The 26,061-nt window shown below is 32.3% G+C and overlaps 1 protein-coding gene across 3 annotated transcripts in view; it reads right to left on the bottom strand.

Annotated features, from left to right (window-relative positions):
• VPS13A (vacuolar protein sorting 13 homolog A) overlaps positions 1-26,061 on the bottom strand; it is a 197,911-nt gene that overhangs the window by 65,885 nt on the left and 105,965 nt on the right. For all 3 annotated transcript variants that reach the window (XM_045562601.1, XM_045562603.1, XM_045562602.1), the window contains exons 35-46: positions 24,725-24,875; positions 19,046-19,173; positions 18,528-18,697; positions 17,727-17,944; positions 16,458-16,690; positions 12,665-12,757; positions 11,764-12,120; positions 10,269-10,370; positions 8,337-8,495; positions 7,914-8,169; positions 6,384-6,544; positions 625-728 (exon numbers count right to left, since the gene is read on the bottom strand). In XM_045562601.1, coding sequence (XP_045418557.1) covers positions 625-728; positions 6,384-6,544; positions 7,914-8,169; positions 8,337-8,495; positions 10,269-10,370; positions 11,764-12,120; positions 12,665-12,757; positions 16,458-16,690; positions 17,727-17,944; positions 18,528-18,697; positions 19,046-19,173; positions 24,725-24,875 — 2,132 coding nt within the window. The remainder of the gene's footprint in view (positions 1-624; positions 729-6,383; positions 6,545-7,913; positions 8,170-8,336; positions 8,496-10,268; positions 10,371-11,763; positions 12,121-12,664; positions 12,758-16,457; positions 16,691-17,726; positions 17,945-18,527; positions 18,698-19,045; positions 19,174-24,724; positions 24,876-26,061) is intronic.

Raw genomic sequence — 26,061 nt, 5'->3', positions numbered from 1 at the left:
AAAATTAGAAAGAAATTATCTGGCCCACTAAAAATATATATATAGAAAAAATTAGCTGGGCATGGTGGTGCATGCCTGTAGTCCCAGCTACTCGGGAGGCTTAGGCAGAAGGATCGCTTAAGCCCAGGAGTTTGAGGTTGCTGTGAGCTAGGCTGATGCCACAGCACTCACTCTAGCCCGGGCAACAAAGCGAGACTTTGTCTCAAAAAAAAAAAAAAAAAAATTGTTTTCTAAAGGAATTTCAAAAAAATTCTATTATAAAACCTTTGAAAAGTAAAAATCTCTTCATGATAGTATACATAAATCCAGAAACCACCAATCATGATCTATTAGACATTTTTAAAACTCATAAACATATATGATTATGGTTATGATGGTTATATTGCAGTCAAGTAATAATTATAGTTACTAGAGAAAGCACAAATATTTTACATGGTATAAATTAAACGCATTAAATTAAATAATTTGTTTTTAAAAAGAACAACCTAAGTGCCCCAAAACTTAATTTTAAGTTAGATGAGACAATTAGTAGGGTGGATTTGATCAAAGTTATCCATACAGATTAAGAAACTAAAAATTTTATAAGAGACCTTATAGTAAATAAAATAATAAAGAAAAAATCACCGGTAAGATGGTAATGGTATGTTGAATTCATTTTCAGGTAAAGCAGTTCCCAATAAGGTATCCCCTTCATAAACAGAGAGTGGGACTGAAAAATGATTTCTAATCTGGGAAAGAAAAACAAAAAATATTTAATATCATTAATCTAAGACTATAAAGACATTTAAAAATATGTCCATTTAAATGTCCTAACAAAGGAGTTATCAGGCAATATTCATCTTGCTTATATAAATTACAAAAGGAACAAATACATAATTATTTACCCTAAAAAATACAAGGAAAGTTTCCAGTTTTATAGAAAAGAAATATCAAAAACAAAACCTTAAATATCCTAGATAGGAATGAGATAATATCTTCTTGGCTTTGGGATAGGGACTAATTTGTTTAGAGAAATGCTTTTGTTTAGACAAAAATAGAAAAAAAATTCATAGGAAAACATACATCAAAATTTTAAATATTTAAATGAAAAAAGTGAAAAATAAGCCACCAGCTGGAAAATGTCTGTAATATAATTAACAACCAGTTTATAACCAATACACACACAAAAATCCTGAAAATCATTAAGAAAGCTGAAATTAAGAGGAAAACAGGAATATTAATAGAATATAAACATGTGATTCTGTTTTCCATAAAATAGAAAAACTGAATGACCAATAAACAGAAGAAAAGATACTCAACATTTCTAGTAATCAAGAAAATACAAATTAAAATCATAGGGTATCTTTTCATACCAACAAATTACAAAAAAATTGAGTCTTCTAATGTCAGCAGTTGAAAATTGTTTTGAACAGGAATTCTCATACACTGCTGGTAGAATGCAAATTGATAAAATAACTGTGGAGGCTAATTAGACAAAACCTTAATAAAAATGAAAATGCGTCTTAGTGATTTTGCTACTAGTTACATATTGAGAGAAATATTTACACATGTGCATTCATGTTCACTACATTCATTCAAGACATTCATGTTCACTATAGCACTGATTTTATTATGAAAAAAAGAAAATGAAAACAACCTCAAGAATAGAGAAACAATTAAGATTTTCTTCAAATTGATATATTCATGTAGCAGACATTAAAATAAAGATCTCTTATGTATCAATATATGATTATAGGTCAAAAATAATATATGAAATCAGAAAATAGCAAAATAAGGTGAACAGTGTAACAGTTATATAAGACACCAAAAATAAAACAAGTATATATGTTATGGACACATGTAACAGTTTTAAAAACATGGGACTAGAAATACATATACCATGTCACCAACTTGATCATGTTACCTCTAGGAAGAAGGAAGGAGGGAATATGGACTAGGAGGGAAGCAAAATAGCTAACTTCAATTTTGTATATATATTATTTCCTTTTAATTTGAGGTGAAAATTTTAAAAGGTTAACATTTGTTAAATTCTGTGGTATGGATAAAGAAGTCCATGTTATAATAAACTTCTCAAAAAATAGAATTGAATAATGTTTCTTAATAAAGAAATCCATATTGAACCAATAACTAATGTTCAGAGCATTCAACAGATCTTATTTATAAGTTTTATAATCACATTTTTTCTGATTATAAATATAATTTCAAATAACTATCACATTCAACTTATTACTGATATATTAATAAATGGAACCTATTAGGACATACATGCTTTTTAATAGTGACTGGAATGTGAGGTTAGTTACCACAGTTTGATTCTGCTTCCTTTGTTTTCCCTGTCAAATTTAGTGTAGAAAAAGTTGGTTGGAAGCAGGGAATAAACTAGTGATTTGAAATTTGGAGATAAGACCAAAGGTCTGAAGAAAAAAAAAACAACAGGAATAAGCCTGTAAAGACAAAGAGGGCACAGAAAAGGAGAGCAACTATCTATATAAAAGCAGCTCTATCCTGTTGGGACAATTCCTAAAGTTTATAACCACACACCTGCAGTGTAATAGTAGAATGAACATGGATGTTAAAGTGAAACAAATCTGAGATAAATTCTGGCACTGCTACTTACTAGCTGTGTGACCTTGGGCAAATTTTATTTTTAATAATACCATTTTTCTTGGCTACCAAAAGTGATGAATTCATACACATGCATACCTCATTTTATCATGCTTTGCTTTATTGTGCTTTGCAGGTATTTTGCATTTTTTAATAAATTGAAAGTCTGTGGCAACCCTGCATCAAGTAAGTCCACTGGCATCGTTTTTCCAACAGCATGTGCTCACTCCATGTCTCTGTGTCACATTTTGGTTATTCTCTCAGTATTTAAAACTTTTTCATTATCATAGTATCTGTTATGGTGATCTGTGATCTTATCCATATATGATAATGAAATTAATCAATAAATGTGTATGTTCTCATTGCTCCACCAATAGAACCTCTCTCAACTCTCCCCTTCTCCTTGGGCTTCCCTATTCCCCGAGATACAAGAATTTTGAAATTAGGCCAATTAATAACCCTACAATGGCCTCTAAGTGTTCAAGTAAAAGGAAGAGTTGCACTTTAAATCAAAAGCTAGAAAAAATTAAGCTTAGTAAGTAAGGCACATCAAAAGCTGAGACAGGCTGAAAGGTGCGCAGGCCTCTTGTGTCAATTAACCAAGTTGTGAATACAAGGAAAATGTTCTTGCTGGAAATTAAAAGTGTTACTCCAATGAACATACAGATGATAAGAAAACAAAACAGCCTTATGGTTGATAAGAGAAAGTTTTAGTGGTCTGGAGAGATCAAACCAGCCACAAAATTCCCTAAAGCCGAAACCTAATCGAGAGCAAGACCCTAACTCTCTTCAATTCTGTGAAGGCTGACAGAAGTGAGGAAGCCACAGAAGAAAAGTTAGAAACTAGCAGAGGTTGGTTCATGAGGTTTAGGAAAGAAGCCATCTCCATAACATGAAAGTACAAGATGAAGCATCAAGTGCTGATGCAGAAACTGCAGCAAGTTATCCAGAAGATCTAGCTAAGATCATTGATGGCTACACTAAAAAACAGATTTTTGATGTAGACAAAACAGCCTTCTATTAGAAGAAGATGGTATCTGGGACTTTCAAAGCTACAGAGAAACTGATACCTGGCTTCAAAGCTTCTAAAGACAAGCTGACTCTCCTGTTAGAGGCTAATGCAACTGGTAACTTGAAGTTGAAGCCAATACTCCATTTCAAAAATCCTAAGGCCCTTAAGAAGTATGCTAAATCTACTCTACCTGTGCTCTATAAATAGAACAACAAAACCTGGATGACAGAACATCTGTTTCCAGAATGGCTTACTGAATATCTTAAGCCCACTGTGGAGACACTGCTCAGAAAAAAAGATCCCTTTCAAATATTACTGCTCATTGACAATGCACCTGGATCACCCAAGGGCTCTGATGGAGATGTATGAGGAGATTAATGTTTTCATAGCTGCTAACACAACATCCACTCTGAAGCCTGTGGATTAAGGAATAATTTTGACTTTCAAGTCTTATTAAAGAAATACATTTTGTAAGGCTAAAGCTGCCACCGATAGTGTGGTTCCTCTGATGGATATGGGCAAAATAAACTGAAAACTTTCTGGAAAAAACTTGCCATTCTAGATGCCATTAAGAACATTCCTGATTGTGGGAGGAGATTACAATATTGGTGGGTGGAAGGATTGTGAAAAAAAATCGACATTAACAGGAGTTTGGAAGAAGTTGATTTCAACTGTCATGAATGACTTTGGTGATTATCCCTAAAATCTTTTACTTATCTGTAAACATACAGAAACATTGTATTTTGTAAAACAAGAGAACAAGGTCTTTATATGCTGTTTTTGTGACCTTCTGAAGTGAATGTTTTGACACTTATCTATGTCTTTAAGAGTTCTTTCCAATTTGCAATAGCTCTGTAGAGTACTTAACTAATCTCTCAGACATGCAGCTTATCTCTAACTTTTAAAGATACTAAAAACTATGAATAATATCTTAGAGATCTCAATTGGTTTGTCTGTCATGAGGGGTAGTAGGTAAATTATAGCCAACAAAACGTTGTAAGTAGCTAATAGACTTGTTTTAAATAAATCAAAGTCTCCTTAAGGTCACTGCTCAAAAAAACATCACATTTGAGTCAGTCATGCTTTCCTAGGAATACTAAGTAAAAACATATCTTGGTCAAGTTATTTAACTTCTTAGGGTTTTAATTTCCTCACACATTAAGACAGAATCAATACTATACCCATAATTTCTTTATAGATGAGAGAAAGTTTGAAAAGTATCACATCCAATGAGTAGCATATAACAGTGAGGCAAAAAGATATTATTCTGTTTAATATATATTATCAGAAAAACCCCCAAACACTTAAATTTATCTTTGGGATGAATAACAACAAACTATTTAGTAACATTATTTTCTTACTATAATCTTTCTACATCTTACCAAAATCTTTCTATTTTAAAACAATTATACCAATTTATAAAACATGCTAGAACTAAGAATTTGATAAATGGATAATCTGAACTGTATTATATTTGTAATTCTAGAAAAAGTGTTTCCTCTACATATTTGAAGCAATAGAAATATTTTCATTTCTATAAACAGTAACTGTAAGAAATTAAAAATTAATGTTTAACTATTTAATCAAGCAACAAAATAATCAAGAGTAATGAATGTAGCTGATAGTTACCCCTTAAAATAGTTAATTATAAATCACAAATAAAAGAGAAGGAATTTCTGTTTTCAGCCATGCTGGAGTAACAAGGGACCAGCCATACCTTCCTACCCTAATCAACTAAAAAGTAGGAAAACAAACAGCAAACACATTAAACAACAGATTTTAGGCATTGGGCAACAGGCAGCAGAGGAAAAAAATCAAAAAAACAAGACAAGTCTTATGATCACTCAGTTTGCTGCCTGGAAAGTTTCCAGTCTGCTATGTGAGGAGAGGGAAGCTAACAAGTGGAAGAGACAGATCTGAAAATTTGGGTAGATCAATGTGGCTGAAATTCACAGCACATTGTACCAGAGAGGAGAACCCTGCATGGAGAGGCAAAGTAGTACACACAGGGAATTCCTGAGAATTAAGACAGTGTCCCTTCCCCCCAAAACTTCAGTTGACTACTGATCAGCACATGTGTATACTATCTAAGGTTCAGTAAAGATCCACCTAAAAGAAGGAGGCAGAAGAACCTGATGCTAATACATAGAGTGGTTCCTTTTCCCACCAGCCAAAGTGTTAAAACCTTTTAGAGTATAGAGGATATTAAGTACCTAGTGCTTCAATAGTGAGGCAAAAATACCCTAAAGTAAAGGTCATATATAGGAAACAACACCCAATAAGGTAAAATTTTAGGCATCTAATAAAAAATTACCAGGCACACTAAAAAATGACAACGCATGATAGAATTGAGTAGACAAGTACACAAGGTTTTGGGGGATAATGATAAAAAAAAGAATTAGTACACAAGGACATTAAAACATTTATTATAACTATATTCAATGTGTTCAAAAAGTTAGAGGAAAGATTAAGGATGTTAAAAAAAAAAGACAGTGGAAGGCTGGGCGCGGTGGCTCACGCCTATAATCCTAGCACTCTGGGAGGCAGAGGCGGGAGGACTGCCTGAGGTCAGGAGTTCAAAACCAGCCTGAGCAAGAGCAAGACCTCGTCTCTGTAGGGCAATTGTTGGTGATGAGTCTTCTTTTTGATATCAGCCGTATTTCTATTCCAGTTTATATTCTTCTGGTAATCATTTGCTTTAGTTTATTTTTTTATTAGCACACAGATATGCACAATAGAACTTACCCCCAAATCGATCATTTCGTACCTGTACTGGGGAGCGAATTGTTACCTTCTTACTTCCTTCCACTGTATCAATTTGACAAACAATAGATCTTTCAACTCCAGATTCTCTGTGCCTTACAGTGTACAGACGTCGTCCCACTTTTGTTAAAGGAATCTTATCAGCAGTAGAGTGATTAACAGGTGCTAAATTAAATAAATATGTTTGAAAGTTTTTATTATAATTCATACATATTAATTTGAAGTATATGTTAAATACCAGAAATATCAGATGATTGCCTTAAACTTATAAATAATAGTCACTGAAGTCTCTGGATATAATCCATACAAAATGATATTTCAAGAAGTCACCATGTATTTCTACAGTAGTCACAAAATCTTTCAAAGCATCTTTCGCCCCCAATTTTTTTTTCTTTGGAAAAAAAAATCTTATTCAGGAGTTGAACCTAAGCACAATAATAGCAAATCTTTCAAAAATACCTGAGTAACGAGAGGAATTATAAAACATAAGAACACTGATCTCTGGCTTGCTGTCATAATAACCACAGCTTAATACCTCAGGCAGACGAAGGCAAATACCAAGGCAGATACAATTTTTCAATTTTTAATTTTTTCAGTAGCTTGTGTCACTTTTTAGTTATATCTTGGATTTGATTTAATAAAATTTGTTATCTGTTTATCTAATGCACATGTTATATTGGGGATGAAATTACTTATTTGCATAAATTTCATTTACAACTCCCATCCATTAAAATGTTAGTTTAAAAACAAATAGAGGTAATATTGATGAGAACAATTCATTGACAATGCTATGACAACACGTGGAACACCTGTTATACATTATTTCCTAACTAGAAGAGAGCACTAGCTATGTTTTAGTATCCTGTCCTGCTCCCATGTCTAATTAGCCTTTCAAATCATGCCCTCCTCAATAACTATTTAAATGACAGAATAACAAAAAGTGGTGTGGGTGTGGCTTCGGGACTATTTAACTTCACAATGGCTAGATATTATGATAATTTAAAAATTCATATTAATATACTTCATCTCCTATAAAAATGAAAAACTTCTGGAAGCAGAAAAGACAAAGGAAAAAGCTTCCACCTCAATAGGCAGAACATAAAAAACCATTTACAAACCCCAAAACCATTGAAAATGTGCTATTTTCATGACTTCGAATTTAATTTGAATTCATTATTCAGCTGCAAAACTGATGGAATAATATCAAGTCATACCAAATATGGTTAAAACAACTACCACCAACACCTAAATATCTATGGCCTGTAAAAGCTGAGTGAGGATGAGATCTATTTTTCTTCCCCACAACAAAGCAATACATTACCATGTTCTAAATAATGAGAGAATAAAGAAAAAATTTGGAATACAAAGATTTAGTGACAATGGCAACCAAAACACTGCAAAGGGAAAAAATAGTTCCCAATCTATCAGGAAGGAGATTTAGAAAACCGTGTTAAGATACTACTAATGAGTAAAATGGCATTTAAAATGTAATTTAAAACAAATTAAAGCCCTAGGAAGCTAATAAATCACTTACTGAGAAGAATGAAGAAGAGTTTGCTGCTTAGGCTAGTCATTGCACTGAAGTGATCATTGTCTTTAGTTCGAACATAATCCATACTTAAACTCTCATTGTTTTTCAATATATATGATTTTGCCATAGGAACGTTGAGTACACTAAAAGAATCACTTGGTGAAATAGAAATAGTAAGTCCAAGAGAATTTAAAATCATAAATGGTGCTAGATCCCTTATGAAGACAGCTGAAGATCCAGTGGCAGCTTCTGTAAATGCCTAATAAGGAAAAATTATCTTAAATAAAATGAAATGTGGAAAACTAAATGACAAGCAGAACACTAATGGACACATGACACATAGGTAAGCAACAAACTTCTTACATAATACACAGATCAACTCAGACTAGTATCTCAACTTTTACAGTTTCAAATTTCTCTTCTTACCTTGGCTAAATTATTTAACATTACAAGACCACATTTGGATAATGTAATGTTTAATTGGTCTTTTGAATAGAAACTGATGATAGTTTTATATTCTGGCACTTTGTAGTTTTCTTCTTCAGTATCTGACTTAACAATGGCCTTTTTTGCCTTCTTTTTCATCTAAAATGATAAATTATAGAAACATAAGAAAAATGTATTCCTAGAACTCATCCTGCAAAGTAAAAACAAACTTTAGACAAATCCCAATAACAACATTAGAGAGAGCTATAAATTTTATCTGTTCTACTGTCTTACTGAAATTCCTTGGACATCACCAACTAAAGTCACAGTGGATGGGAAGAGTATTAGAGGAAAAAAATCACCCATGGACCGGATATACTGGCTCACGCCTGTAATCCCAGCACTTTGGGAAGCCAAGGCAGGAGGACTGCTTGAGGCCAGGAGTTAGAGACCAGCCTGGGCAACACAGTGAAACCGTGTCTGTATAAAAAAATTTTAAAAACTAGCCAGGCATGGTGGTGTCCGCCTATAGTCCTAGCTACTTGGGAGGCTGAGGCAAGAGGATTACTTGAGGCTAGTAGTTTGAGGTTGCAGTGAGCTATGATTGATTGCACCACTGCACTCCAGCCTTGGCAACAGAGCAAGACCTTGTCTTTTACAACTAAACAAAACAACTATATTTCATGTGCAGTGACAGTAAAATGGTAGGTACAATTTAGAAGTAAAAGAAACCCTTAAAATTACTATGTGTATGTGGCATCTGAATGTAATTTAAAAGCATATACTTCATAGTAACATAGAAATTCAGACAAAGAAGGGTAATTTAGTCTATTTGTCATGCTAATAAATAAAGAACAGAAACCTAGGGACTTAAAAAGTCAGACAATAGTAGCAGAACAGTGCTGTAAACCTAGGATTAACAATCAACGTCATTTACCACTTTTTAGGATTCATAGATTCCCTTGACCATGTAGATTCTGACCTAAAACCATCAAAGGAATTTTTATTAAAATCCTTCATCCAAAATATCTACAAAATTAAATTAAATGATCTTAATACAAAAAAGCTGGACATACCAAGCTAGCCACCTTTGTTGTTACTTTAAATGGCTTTAAGCCACTAAAAATTGGTTGGCAGGTTGACTCAATCATTACTAGGCAGGAGACATGCTTGTACTTCTGCAGTCTCTTGCTTCAGAAGCACAATTTAATCCATCTAAAGGTCCCAATTCTTATGAATACATAAAGTCACAATATATTTCAAACAAATATTAACATATATTCTTTCTATGTGTATGTATGTAGCTATCTATCTATCTATTCACCTTTCAGAGGACAAAGGAAACTTGGGATAGACAACAACCTACAAGAAGATGACAGAGGCATTACAACATAGTAGTTAAAAATTGAGACTCTGCAGCTGGATTTGCATCCTACCTCTTCCATTTTGTAGCTATCATTATTTCAAGAACTCTAACCTCTCTAGTCTCTGTTCACATGTTAGAATAGGGATAAAAACTATCTTTCTGAGAGTCTTGTTGTAAAGATTAAAAACAAGATACATTATTTAGAATAATGTCTAGCATATAATTAATGTTACATAATTATTTGTATTAGAATATGGGCTTGGATTATTCAGAGGTCAAACAGGGAAGCATGTGGACAAGGCTCATGATGAGAAAACTTGAACTTTGTTGTGATTAAAATTAAAGTGTCTAGTGTGTAACTGAGATGTAAACATCCTCAATTTTTGAACTTTTTTTTCAGACTTCAAATATACCTTGATGGGGGAGGCTACGCATGTCTGGGGAAAGGGAGAATATGAGAAATCTCTGTACTTTCTTCTCAAATTTTCTATGAATCTAAATCTGTCCTAAAAAATTAAAGTCTTTAACACACACACACATGCACACACACACACATATATATATACCTTGATTCCAAGATTCCATGGTCTAAAATCCTCAGTCTGATCAATTTCTAGGGGTTCAAGCAAAGGCTCCCATACACCAAACATTTCATTATAATAATGCACCTACAGAGAGAATTTTTAATTCTTTAAATGAAGTATTCTGGTATTTTACGAAAGGATCTTCCATGCTGTTACCCACCACCATGTCTTTTGGCCCTGCCATTTCTTCTATGTGAAAACCAGACTGCATGGCACTCAGTGGCTTCCTATAAGCATTCCCTCAAGCATTTTCCTCACCTGGCAGACTTCACAATCCATATTTGTGCTTCACAATACAGTCCAGGTAAAACCCTCTTTTAAGCATCTTTCCCTGACTTCCAGGCTAGGCTAAACATCAAATACTGTGTTTTTCTAATACATATTATTGACATTTTTAAACATATCTGCCTACCTTCACTCACTGAAAGCCCTTGAAGGCAAGTACCATATGATTCAATGAGTGTCTATTTATTTGAATCCCCCAAACTTCTTGGACATCCTAGATCAAATCCTCTGCAAAATATACAAAATTCTAACCAAAATTTGCAAATTTTAAATCTAGACACAGTTTTAGCTCTATTAGTACATAACTCTGTATCAACGCAAATAATATAACAGCTTATATATTTTCATATTCAGTGTTATAAGGTAGAACATCAGATTAATTCAAATAGACATAAACTCAATTAAGAATACAAAAGATCTGAACAACGTAATGGACAAAATTGATCTGAATACTGCTCCAAACAAAAAACTACACTGTTTTTCAATGGACATTAAACATTTATAAAACCAAAATTAATTATGCCCTGGGCCATAAAACAAGTCTTAATAAATTTCAAAAGATTAAAATCAGAGTATATTAATAGAGTACAGTGAAATAAAATAATATTTTAACCAAAATATACCTCGAGATGATTCTATGTAGATAAATTCTGAAGCAAAATGTTTGTTCAAATCAAGTATCTCCCAAATAATCTCAACTAAAAAAACTGGTCTTAAAGTGCTCTCACATGAAAATTTGAAAGATCTTTATGGATTCTCACTAGAGCATAAAGGTTCTGTTATATAAAAATAGAAGGTATAGCCTTCTAATTCTTTATATTACTATTAGAAAATATTATGCATATATTCAGAAATTCTAACTATTATCCTTTTAAATAAAAAAGGTATTCAATTTTAACTCTTAAAAAAAAAAGAATTTAGAATCTAATCAACAACTGTGTCTAGTAATATATTACCTTTAAGTTGATAACATCAATTGAAATACACTTAATTAGTGACTATATACTTTAAAAGTAAAAGTAATTATACATAAAAGCTATTATTCAAGGGCAAAATTTATAAGCTTTCTTTCAAAAGTTTTTGAGCCAACATCATATTTATAATAAACTTAATTTACAGAGCTAAGATTCCCATAATATTCCATGTGTATCATTATCTCTTATAAAACTTGAAAAATACTATGTATGCTTACTTCTAGCTCAAGCTGACAGTGGAGATTTATTAAGGAACTCCAGTTTTTGCCTTCCCCTGAAAAACTTGACTTTGCCAAAAGCATAGGCACTGTTCTATGACCAATTCCAGCCTCGAGAACTATAAAAATAGAATCAATGTTCATTTTTATCATCTCTCCTGTGGGTACCAATTCAGTTGCAGGAGCTGTGTTTTCAGTTTCATTTGATTCTTCAAGGAACCACATCTTTAGATTCTTTGTGTCCATCTTTTCCCATAAATGTGCTGTAGAAGAAGCAGTTTCTTTTGGGATGGTTTCCTTAGTTGTATAAAGCACTGAAGTTATGGTGATCATGGTATTTATAATAACTGGTGAAACCTAAGTGGAAAAAAATTAAACTAATAAAAAAACTATACATACCACTTTCAAAATTACTTATTTCAAAAAATATTAAATATACTTGCTGAAGGATCATGAGGAATTAATACTGAACATCACTACCATAAAATCAGATACAATTTACAGCCTATAAATTTATAACCACTATATTAATGATATAAAAATTTTTTAATTACCATATCTAATTTTGATGTTAAAATATTCACATGAATCACAGTATATATGATCAAGTATAACTGATCAAGTATATATGATCAAGTATAATTTCAACTATATATAATACAAGGATATTAAATGTTAACTAAAAAAGCAGTCAAACACCAATAATAGGATAACAATCATTATGAAATGTATATTAAAAAATATATTCTGTAAATGTCTTATAAAAATATATTTTCAAAAACACAAATACATCTATTTTGCTAAACAATTAAAAGACTTACTATAATAATTGCCTGTTTCTACGTTTTACTAATTTTTTAAAAAGTACACTAAAGATTTGAATGATTATCCTTTAACTTACCTTTAGTGTCAGGGATTTTACTGAAACATCAGTCACTTGTGGATTTGTACCCATCTGAGTAGTCTGATAAAACAAGTCACAGGGCTGCAAAACCTATAAGAGAAAAGTTAGTATCACTAAATTAATGTTTGATTAGATACAGTAGAAATATGAAAATATTTCTATTTAAAGACATTCCTAGTAATAGCTAAGTATATCAAATAAACAAGTTAGTAAAAATAACTTTATTAAAACTCAAGTGACTCAATATAACACACTTCTTAATTATCCTCTTTATTCATTATTTATAATAAATAAAAAGTGTATTAGCAATAACATTAATATAAAAAAGTAAGTAGAAGCATTTCTTAAATATATGAAAAACATATAAAACTTACATATTTTTTTTACTAAGAGAAGAATTATTTCTAAACAGGTTCTGTCTTAATAATAAAAGGGATTTTAAATCTACCAAGAAGATTTAATAATTCTAAATGTGTACATACCTGAATGACATAGCTTCAAAATATATAAAGCAAATATTAACAGAACCAAAAATAAAAACAGCTAAATTCACAATCAAAACAGATTTTAATAAACCTCTTTCAGTAACTGATAAAACAACAGACATCCCCCTGCCACAAAGTCTCTAAGAATACAAAAGATCTGAACAACGTAACGGACAAAATTGATCTGAATACTGCTCCAAACAAAAAACTACACTGTTTTTCAATGGACATTAAATATTTATAAAACCAAAATTAATTATGCCCTGGGCCATAAAACAAGTCTTAATAAATTTCAAAAGATTAAAATCAGAGTATATTAACAGAGTACAGTGAAATAAAAGCATAAGTCAATAATAAAAAGATAACTAGAAAACCCCCAAATATTTGGATATTAAGCAAAACCCTCCTAACCTATGGGTAAAAAATAAAAACAGAAATGAAAAAGTAGTTTTAATGAAATGATAAAAATCCAACATTGTCAGAACTAGCATATATAGCTAACGTTGTACAGGAAAAATTACAGCCTTAAATGCATGTACTAGAAAAGAAGAAAGACTGAAAATCAATTATCTAAGTACCCATCAAGAAGTTAGAAAAATAACAGCCATTTAACACCCCAAAATAGAAACAACAATAATGATAAAATTGAAAACAAATATACAGTGAAGAGAACCAAGCAAACAACACTTTGATTCTTTGTTTTCAAAGACTTACTTTGTTGTGCTCCCTTAAAACTGTGGTTTGACATATTACAAAATTCTGGCCAAAAGTGATGTGAGTGAAGTAGTACGTGCAATTGTTGGATAGTACTTAGAAAGAAGAGGTATCCCTTGATCCCTTCACAGTCTCTCCTTACCACAAGCACTCACTTCCAACAAACTAAGGTGGATGAGCTGTAAACTATCTTTGTACAAGCAGGTTAAGTTAGATCCTACGAATAGCAGAATGAGATAAAAAGAGCCTGATTTCCCTACATTATACCATATTCCTACAAGGAAAAATGTACTTCTACCATGCTTTAGTCACTCGTTACAGCAGCCGAGTTTATATCCCAACTAACCCAAAAGTTCCTACCTAGAAGTTGACACTGCTGCAAAGTAAAAATATTTGTGATTGATTTGGCAATTGATGGACAAGGGATGTTTCAAAATATAAAGCTGGTGACCCTAAATATGGTATAGCAAAATATTTGGTAAAATTGCTACTGCTGATACCTAGGGAAGACAGACTATGTGGTTAAAAAAAAAAGGACTAAAAATTTAGCAAGTCTTTAGAATGTTGCTATTAGCTACTTCATTCTGCTGCTTGCAAATACTATTAGAAGAAAGGAAAACATGCTAACACTGAAAAGACTCAAAGTTCTAAAGAGGAGCCTCAGCAAGAGATAAGACTATGGATCCTCTTTTTCTGGCAATTCTTGTTAAATTCATACATAGGAACTAGTCTGTGGCAAATAATAATAATAATGATAGTAATAATTATAATATCTCTCTCCCCCAAAACGTGTTGTTAAAGTAGCCTTCACTAAATTAAGGTGAAGCGAGGATACGAAGAATATAGAGATTAGCAAATAAAACACCAGGTCACCAGTTTTCTAGCAAAAAAAACTATGAATAAATAATAGCTTTGGTTGTGGTAACTTGCACATGGAACTCCCTAGATACAAAATATTAATAAAAGGATGAAGTGATTAAGAATTCCCAAAGAAACCAATATCTAGTAGCAAAAGCCTATTATTCAACTGCTAAAGCAATCTCCAGGTAACCAACTCAGTAGGACATTAAACACTGCAATTCCCAAAAAAAGACAATAGTCACTTCAGATGTGGATAATGGTAAAAAAAGAATCTCCCAGAGGGGAAAGACAAGTGAGAAAATGACAATGCTCCTACAAGAGAGTAAAAATGGAAGACTGCAATAGGGACAGTCTTATTATTCCATTCCAAGGAAGTTACTCCACTGTTTTCACAATGTCAGTCAGTAGAACAGAACAATTATTATGGATCTGTGACTACCAAGTGTTTCCCATTCTTTCTTTTCCTGAATGGGTTTTTAAATTGTCCTCACACCACCATTATATAGTGGTTGTGTGTGTGGTGGTACAGTGCATGTCTCTGTTTGTATGTTGAAGAGTAGCTTATTGTCTATTAATAAATAGTTTGCCAGACTAAGAGAGGCCACATGCAGAGCCAGTGAAGACAACTAATGATCCTGGACTTTGAGCTAAAATTATATCCCTTGAAGAGAAAGTGAATATGTTCTATGGGTGAGAACACAGTATGGACTATGTGTGGATATAGAAGAAATCTTTGAGTGGACTGTGGGAAGGAACTCTAGTTGTCACCTGATATCTGTTCTACTCTTCCACAAGTAGTAAAAGTTTTATCTGAGCACAAGTTAACTGAGAAAAAAGACCACATTCTCTAGCCTCTATTGCAGATAAGCATTGTCATCATATAGCTATGTTCAAGCCAGAAAGATGTGAAAACAAGAAATACATGTAAAATTTCTAAGTCATAACCTAAAAGAAAATCAGTATGTCCTCCATTTTCTATTTCCTCTCTTTTCTTAGTGGTAAGTCACTAAGGCAATAGTCTATCTTATATCCTAACCAATATGTATGTATTTACTTATAACAAAGTTACAGCTTATATTTCTATGTTGATAATATTTAGAATATTTATGCTTCTATTACTCCTTTAGAAGCCTAAACATTTTATGAGTATTTTTAAGATACTAGGAATCAGCCAGTTAACTTGAAAAGATGTCTTTGAAGATATGAATTTTACTTAGAGTTATGAAGAGGAGGAAGGCCAAGAGGTTACTAGAGAGTAAAATACAAGTGTGAGGTATGTCAAAGTAAATTGCTGAAGGTTCAGATAAAGCACATGGAAATAAAAAAAAAGCACTATCTGAGCAAAAACATCCAAATAAGAGGAAAAAATTAAAATAATAAAACTGAAACAATACAGCAGACAATTGGCAGAAAGTCTTAAAGGCCAAAGAGCACTTTGGAATTGACATGGTTAGAAAGTCAGAGTAAGATCTTAATTGAAGTGTCAAGACGAAACCAACTTTTTAGTGAGAATATTCACACAAATATAAATAACAATGAGCAGCATCTGGAAGAATGAAAAGAGTTTCCAAGCTGGTAAGTAATATTCTTAATTTGGCTCTCCAAACAGAAAGAAAGATATTTTACCGGGCTCGGTTGGAAAGCATGCGGGTAATTTTCATTTCCTAAAGTGGTATATACTAAATCCAAAATAGTTTACAATCAAGCAGATAATTAAATAGTTAACTCACAGTAGTGATTTTGCCTTTTCTCTTGACTGGAAGAAACGGGCATGCTCTCACTTGAAGATCTTTAATGGCAGCAGTCATTGTACTGTTTTCAAGGTCACCTTTATAGCAAATTTCACATTGCGTTGTAATGACTAAGGCAGGAGCATCATTTCTTGTCATGTCAGCCACAAATACAATTTCAGGATTTTTAATAATAATATTAATTTCCCACTTATCTGATTCCTGTATAGGTACTAAAACAAAAATAAATTAATACTTTAAAATATTTATGAATATGTTATATATACTGCTTATGAATAGTTTATTATTTATGCAAAATTGTTTTCTCATGTTAAGTACAAAATAAAATAATCTTAGATCCCAAAGGAATCTCCTACAACTCTCATAATAAAGATTTTAAGAAGCTATAGAGATAAGAATATTAAAAAATATGGGAGAAAAAACTACTATTGGATGGCAGAGCTAGAAACTAATCAGTTTCCAACTCTCAATTTGACACTTTCTACCATGCCACAATGAATGAAATACGCACAAGGCTAATAGAAAAGCTATTAATATATGTTAAGAGCTAGAAATAAATATTAAAAAAAATAGGCCACGTGTGGTTGCTCACATCTATAATCCTAGCACTGTGGTAGGCTAAAGTAGGAGGATCACTTGAGGCCAAAAGTTTGAGACCAGACTGAGCAACATGGAAAGACCTTGTCTCTATAAAAAAATAGAAAAATTAGTTGGGCATGGTGGCACATGCCTGTAGTCCCAGTTACTCAGGAGGCTGGGGCAGAAGGATCACGTGAGCCCAGAAGTTTCAGAAGGCAGTGAGCTACAATGACGCCATTACACTGTAGCCTGGGCAACAAAGCAAGACCCTGTCTGAAAAAAACAAATAAATAAATAAGAATACTTTAAATGGAAATACTATCTTTAATTGTGAAAAGGAGTGGCCAGCTAATTATTCTCCCTGCTTGTTTTCTTTCACCAACAAATTCAAATTACTACCTACTGAGAAGTATAATTACTTATTCTAACATAGTTCTCATAATTTTTGAACACTTTCAAAATATATATTTCAGAAAAATATACATTCACACTTTCAAAGAAAATGCAAACTACACATCCTCCCAGAAAATACACTAAGGTTTTTCTCTGAAAAGTAAAGATTTTAATTTATTAATGCATTTACCCTGATTATTTAAAAGGCTAATCAAGGTAAGTGCTATTGTAGCACTTTAATAATACAGATATTAAATATTTTAGCCAATAACTAACCTTCTTCCTTAGAAGTCCATGTTTGAACACTGGTTTTTACAACACTGCCTGTGGTGTAGGCCTCCAAAAAGACATTTGCAACCGTCAGCAGAAATTCCACACTTGCACAAATATACATTTCCTGAAAGACTGCATCAGTCACACAACCATCTCTGACTCTCCTGTACTTTATATCCATCATGTCTTTTTTGTCAAACCCAACTGTCAATCCTATCATTCTGAAAAACACAATAACAATTCCTATGTAGTATGAATATTTACAAATAACCAAACATACAATAAAACTCAGACTTTCACTGGCAACAAACAAGCATTCTGAAGTCATGCCTCTTCGGGAAGATTCACAAAGTGTTCGAAGTAACGGACTTACAAATTTCTGAAGCACAACTGTTTCATAAATTAGGAAATGTACGTTTAACAAATTATCACAGTTTGAATCTCATTGTATCTTTTCTTTTCAATTTTTCATGCATTTCCCCATTGCAATTAGCGTGGGTTAATAATAATTTACATTAGGTTTATATTACAGAATGCAATTTATATTAGAGAATGTAAAAACCAATTTAATTGCACTAATTAGTTCCACTTATTCAACCAATCTATCAACTATCCAGTAAGAATAGCACATAACTGAACCAGCACATTTTAAATGTTAACTGAGTACTATGATGTGATTAAACTGAAGCTTTGAAGATCTTAGGTTTGCACCCACAAAATGAACATGCAACTTTGGGGATAAGTTCTATAAAATATATCAACCATTTCTCAAGTCAAACCTTAGAACACTATTACAATACACACCTAGGAGTTGCTTTCTTGACATGAGGCCTTTTATCATCTAAAATACAGTTTTTTAATGAGAAGGAAGAAAATGTTGAGTCATCTGTATACATTTTTGCAGTACTTATTATATTTTCCAATTTAAATTCAGCAAGTTTCAAAGAAGGATCACGAACACCTGTAAATGGAGCCTATGGAAGGAGAAATCAATACAAAAATTATACAAAAACATAAGCCTAAAGCATATTTTATGATATGCACTACTATAAATTATTGCCTCTGTTTATACAAAACATCAAATACCTCTATCTCCAAAGGACTCTCTAATGAAAGGCCAAAAATTATACAGCTGCTTTAATTTTAAATGTTATTTTTCACATTGGTTAAGATTACTATTAAAGTGAAAAGATCAACCATATTTCTCAGAGAAACAGACACTACAAAATGCACATGAAATATTAACAACTGTTATTTAATAAACATCCACCTATATATAATTTTTCACAAATGAGTACATTTTCTTTTCTCCCTCAACTTACCTGTTCAGGACCTGGACTATACAGTGCCATGGTAAGATAATCAGTTCTGAAACTCATATTTAGTGTTGTTTTAACTTGTGAGGCACGTGAATGTACTTCTACCACAGCAGCTGTCACCACAGTGTTCCCTTGGAAAAATTTAAGTTATTGAATTAAAAAAAAAATCATGAAAAGTAGCTCATTAAAATAATCTTAAAACAGATTTAACAGAATTATAAACTAAATGAATACAGCAAAATGACACCTGAGAAAATGAAAAAGAATAGAAAATTCAGATGTGGAACTCAGTAACTACTCCTGGCTTAGGGCTCTTTCCATAATAATTTGGGGATTTTTTTTTTAAGAGGGTCTCTGTTGCCTAAGCTAGACTGCAGTGGCATCATCATAGCTCACTGCAACCTTAAACTCCTGGGTTCAGGCAAGCCTACTGTCTTAGCCTCCCGAGCAGCTGGGACTACAGACATCTGCCACCATACCAGCTAATTTTTCTATTTTTTTGTAGAGACGGGGTCTCACTCTTGCTCAGGCTGGTCTCAAACTCCCGGGCTCAAGTGATTCTCCCATCTCAGCCTCCCAAAGTGTTGGGATTACAGGCATGAGCCACCACGCCAAGCTGGGAATATTAATTGAACACTTGGTGCATCTCTTTCCTCTGGCTGCTTCCGTTTCCACTTTTGTAAAATGGAAATAGAACTAACCATTGGGTTTGTTATGGGGATTAAGTAAAACAGCACATATAAAATGCATACTAAAGTATCTGCCACATAGTTGAGTATTCAAATTCTACTTTAAAAAACTAAAACCAAACAAGATATTGATGACATTTTAAAAATTGTTCTGCTAATTAGAAGGATCTAAAATTTGTTTCCTACATTTAAATTCTGAATCAAAGTATTACATGACATGGTATATATTAAATGAACTTTAAATGAAAACACAGCAATTTCTAATTCTTATTCTACCCACTACAGAGACAAGTACCACCCCATCAGGTAACTTACTTTTAAGTATGATAAAATTTACATATAGTAAAATATACAGATCTTACCTGAACAATTTGATGAAATTTGGCAAATGTATATTTCCATGTAACCAACACTCCAATTAACATATCAAACATTTACTTCCCTCCAGAAAGTTCCCTCTTACCCCTTTCCAGCCAATCCCAACTTCTTTACCATTCTAATTTCAACCACTACAGATTAGTTTTGTCTGTTCTCAAATTCCATATAAATGGAGTAATTTAGATTATATTATTAATATTTCATATTTGTCTTCTTTCAGCCAACATAATGTTTTTGAGATTCATCCACGTTATTTCATGTACCAGTTCACTCTTTCTTACAGCTAATGAAGATAAACAGTTCATCCACTCTCCTATGAATGAATACTTGGGTTGTTTCCAGGTTTTGGCTACTATGAATAAATCTTATTTAAGTCATTAAATAAGTCATTAATTAAGTGTATATATGCACTTATTTTGAAGAAGGGTAGGGGCAAATACCCAGGCCTGGAATTGCTCTGCTATAGTTAGGTATATGTTACCTGCCAAACTCTTTGACACAGTGGTAATACTATTTCACGTTGCTAGCAGCAATATGTGAGAGTTTCAGCTGTTCCACATTCTTGTCAACCTTTGGTGTTGTCAGTCTTCTAAAATTTAACTAGCATGGTAAACTGATGTTTCCTGATAAATAATTATTGTATAATAATACATAATTACGAAGTAAGCACATTAACAATTTTTCATGTGTTTACTGTCCATTTATATAGCATCCTCTCTCAAATATCCAAATCTTTTGGTCATTATTTTGTTTTTTTAAAGTTGCAGTTGACGTATAAGGGTTCTAATATATTATGGATATAAGAACAATGTCGGATGCACATATCACAAATCTGTCTCAAGTCTGACTGTGGCTTGACTTTTTACTATCTTTGATGAGCAGAAATTTACAATTTTGATGAAGTCTCCTTCATATAGTTTTTCTTACATGTTTAGCGCTTCGGTATTTATCTAAAAAATCTTTGGCTACCTCATAATCAATAAAAATATTCTTCCATGTTTTCTTCCAGAAGTTTAAATGTTTTAGCTTTTAAATTTACATCTTTCATCAATTTCAAAAATTAATTTTTGTGTACAGTGTGAAGGGACAAGGTTGAATTTTTCCCACATTTACCTAGTTTGTGACAACACCATTTGTTAAAAGCCTACCCTTTCCCTATTGAATAAACTTTGCTGAAAATGAACTGACTATATTTGTGTATCTAATAGACTCTATTCTCTTCCACCAACCCATTTGTCTATGCTATGCCAATACCATATCACTCATTATAAATTTATAGAAATTTTAAAAATTAGATCATATAAATCCTTATTCTTCTTTCACAATATTGTTTTGGTCCTTAAGATTTCTGTATAAATTTTAAAAGCAATCTTTCCTTTTCTACTAAAATAAAAGTCTGATTGGAATTATGTTCGATCTATAGATCAATGTGGTGAAAAATATCTTAACAAAACTGAGATTTTTCAATCCACATACACGGTTATATACACCTATCCACATATTTAGTTTCTCTCATCAGTGTATAATATTTTTCAGTGGAAGGTCTTAGATGTTTTTTTGTTAAACTTCTTTCTAAGTATGTTTTTTGATGCTACTGCAAATAATATTTTTAAAATTTTATTTCCCAATAATTATTAATATGACATTTTTACACTTTAGCCTCATATGTTGTTATATAAGACTATATATATACAAAATATATACATATATATTGTTAAAAATACTAAATTCATTAATTCTACAAATTTCTTGAAGACTTTGTAGGGTCTTCTAAGTAATTGATCACGCTGTCTGAGAAAAAAGACATTTTTACTTCTTTCTGCTCCATAGACCCATTAATCCTTTTTTTGGTCTTATTGTTCTGTCAATGACTGCTAGTGAACGTTGGACAGAAATGGTGATTGTGGACATCCCTGCCTTACTCCTATTTTAGAGAGAAAATTTCCAACATTTTACCATTAAGTATACCTTTTAGATAATTTTAGTTTTATCATGAATAGGCACTGTATTTTGTCCAATACTTTTTCTGCATCTATTGAGGTGATCATATTATTTTTATCGTTTACCCTGTTATAATTTGGTGAGTTATATTAACTTTTTAAGTGTTAAACCAACTTTGCATTTAAGGATAATTCTTACTCAAGATGAAGTATTCTTATATCCTTATTGATAAATTTAATATGCTAGTATGTGAGGATTTTTTTCTGTGTTCATGAGGAATATTGGTATGTGATATTCTTTCCTTGAAGGGGATTTTTCTGTTTTTAATAAGGGTGATATTTGCTTTCTATAATAATTAGGGAAGTGTTCCCTCCTCCTCTAGTTTCCAAAAGGCTTTGTATAACACTGGTATTATTTCTAACTTAAACATTTAATAGAATTCAACAGTAAAATTTAATTCTTTTCATAGATACAGGGCTAGTCAGATGTTCTATTTCTTCTTCTGACAGCTTTGGCAAATTGTGCCTTCCAAGAAATTTGTACACTTCATCCATGTTTTAGTATTCATTGTCACAAAATTATTCATAATATCCACATTATCGTCCTGGTAGTGATCTGTAGTAATCTATTTCTGGATATTGGAAATTTGTGTTCTCTCTTTTTCTATCATCAGCCTTGCTGGGGTTATCAATTTTATTAGTCATTCCAATAAAAACAATTTTCTGACTTTGTTAATTTTCTCTGTTGTTCATCTGTTTCTCTTTTGTTGGTTTTTATTCTTATTTTTATTGCTGTCTTCATTTTATTTACTTTGGGTTTCATTTGCTCTTCTTTTTCTAGTTTCTTGATGTAGAAGATTTGATCTTTGATTTTAAAACTCTTGCTCTTTTCTAATATCTTTCACAGATAAAAACTTCTTTCACCACTGCTTTAGTTGCATCCCATAAATTTTGACAGATTATGTTCATTATCCTTCAGTACAAATGATTTCCTAATTCCCCTTCCCCTTTCTTTTTGACCCATGGGTTACTTTGAAATTATGTAATATCCAAATAGCTCAAGCTTTTTTCATAGCCTATTGTATTGACTTCTAATTTAATCCCATGTGGTCAGAAAACTTTACAGCCCTCCAAATGGCATATTTTTGTGAACATTCCAGAAATCTTTTTTTAAAAAAGTATATTCTCCAATTGTTGAGTTCAATACTACATCAATATCAATTAGGTCAAGTTTGTTGACAGTGTTTAAGTCCTCTATATTCTTGTGATTTTTTTGGTCTATATCCTATCAATTACTAAGAGTGGTGTGTTCAGATCTCCAGCTATGATTCTATATATGAGTATTTTCTTTTTTACTTCAATTTTTGTGAATATATTTTGTGAATTGACCCTTCTATCTTTACTATTAAAAAAACAAAACTGGTATCAAGACAGTTATGAGACATTCTGGAGAAATATGAACCCCAATTGGATATTTTCATAGTTTTAAGAAAGCAATGCTAATTTTTAGTGGTGATTATGTTACTATATTTAAAAAGTAAAGTCCTTATTGATTATAGATAAGTAGCAATTAATGTTGTAACACTGAGATTTGTTTTAAAATAATCTAGGGTTGGAGGAAAAGAGAAGAGCAGAGTTAGAGCAGTAATAAAAGCAACCACATGCTATACTAATTGTTGAAATTGAGTGATGAGTACATGTGGGTTCATTACCTTATTTCCTCTACTTTCGTATATGTGTAAAGATTTCCAGAAGAAAATGAGTAAAATAGTAATACATTCAAATCTTTATTTTTTGGTCCATCAATTTTAGACATTACTTTATACTTCCTGCTATTTAAGCCCTTAACATTTCCTTCATCTGTCCCATTTTCCTCCTTCCAGCTTTGGTCAGTTATGTTTTTATTTCTATGTTATCATAGTTAATAACATTTGCTTTCTTATTTATATAGCAAGTCTTCCATGTGTTATTTGACTATGTGATATTTTTCAATGAAGAGACTTACAGTTTATTGTAATACCATCTCTGCTGATACACTGTCACAACAAATGTGTATCTCAAAAATGAAGAGATCCTTTCTTCTCACATTCCAATAATGGCTCAAAATCATGCAAAATTTAGTCCACTTCACTTGTGTGCCACAGTATAATATATAGTAGCATTTTTCTTTGTTAAGAACAGAAAATGTCTCCCTCTATATCAGTTATTTAATGTGGTTAACTCCTCATCCTACATACTATGTGGAATTTATGCTACTTTTCTTCTTTACAATACTCTTCCATGTGCCTTTTTTTCTTTAAAGCATTCTGAATTCCTTTTTAATGAAAACCAATTACCTTCTAGCTTAATCACATAGATAATTAAATAAGAATAAATATTAAGGAATTTTGTTACAACAGGATGAGGAACTTTGATTCAAAAAAAAAAATCAACAGAATGACTAATAACATAAACAATTTAGAGATGCCTGAATAGAATTAGTTGATTGGAAAGATTTATAAATCCTACTTTACCCAAAACTAGAGAAAAAAATGGAAAGAACGGAAGGAGGGGGAAGTGGGGAAAGAGAAGAAAGAGAAAAGAAAAAGAGGAGGGTAGAGGAGGGTAGGGAAGGGAGAAATCACAAAAGAGAGAAAGAGAGGAAGGCAGGAACTAATTTAAGGTTAAGAACATACCTCCTGAATGGTGTGAAGCATTAGTAACTCCACTAGTAACACTACTTTGGTCTTTTATGACAGCAGGTGAGGCACTACCACCTTCTTCATACCATATATTGCCATGTAATGTTTTAAAAATAGTTGTTATATCTTCTTGACTGAGAATGAACTGTTAAAAAAAAAAAGATTTGCTCTTTTTAACATTGCTGTACTTCAGAGAGTAGTTCAAATTCTCATATGAGAAAATGAAAGCCTACTTCACTTCAATCCTCATGGTGGTCCCCAACCTTTTTGGCACCAGGGACCTGTTTCATGGAAGACAATTTTTCCATGGACCAGGGGTGGGTGGGGTGGGGGAGGCGGAGCTCAGGTGCTGATGTGAGCGATGGAGAGCAGCTATAAATACAGACGAAGCTTCGCTTGCTCCCCCATCCTGGTTTCTAAGTTTCATGGAAGTTAATTTTTCCATGGGGGTGGGGAGGAACAGGGCAGTGCAGCTCCTCGGCCTGGGGGTTACGGACCACAGTCTACAACATCAGTTGTTAATGCATTAAAGATTTTTCTTAACTGAATATTCAGTTTTCTATATAGCCATGTGATCTTTAGTAGCTTGTAAAATACAGAACTAAATTAGATGTCAATACCAATGAAGCTATGAATACAAAATGATTTGTTATGGATGTACCAAATCTAGTAATTTTAAACCTTTAAAATGAACTTTCATCTTTAAGTAGTCATCTAGCTACTTTTGATTTTTTGATTAGTAAGCACTTCATTTTACAAATATAGAATAATCAAAAATAATACAGTATACATTTTTATAACAAAAAATAATTCACAATGTATTTTATATGAATTATTTTATTTGAATCCCACAAAAGTGCTAGGTATATAGAAAATAATCCTGATTTTGTAAGAAGCTGAGGTTAAATGGTTAAGTAACATACGAAGGTCCACACATACTTAAAGAACTCAAAGAGTTAACTTCAAATCTCAAGTATTATGAATTTAGCCTAAAAGCAACAGCATAAGACCCATCTTGACACCTGTGATAGTTAATTTTATATATCACCTTGGCTCGGTCACAGTGCTTAGATATTTGGTCAAACATTATTCTAGATGTTTCTGTGAAGGCATTTTTTGGATGAGAGTAACATTTAAATTAGTAGACTTTGAGTAAACCAGACTACCCTCCAGAATGCGGGTGGACCTCACACAATCAATAAGTTGAAGGCCTTCAACAGAAAAAAGACTGACCTCCTCCAAGCAAAAATTCTGCCAGTGGACTGCCTTTAGACTCAAGCTGCAATACCAACTTTACCCTGGGTATCCATCCTGCCTGCCTACCCCACAGA

This window comes from Lemur catta, chromosome 10 (assembly GCF_020740605.2).
Source record: "Lemur catta isolate mLemCat1 chromosome 10, mLemCat1.pri, whole genome shotgun sequence".
Classification (NCBI taxonomy): domain Eukaryota; kingdom Metazoa; phylum Chordata; class Mammalia; order Primates; family Lemuridae; genus Lemur; species Lemur catta.
This window is presented reverse-complemented; position numbering and strand designations above follow the sequence as displayed.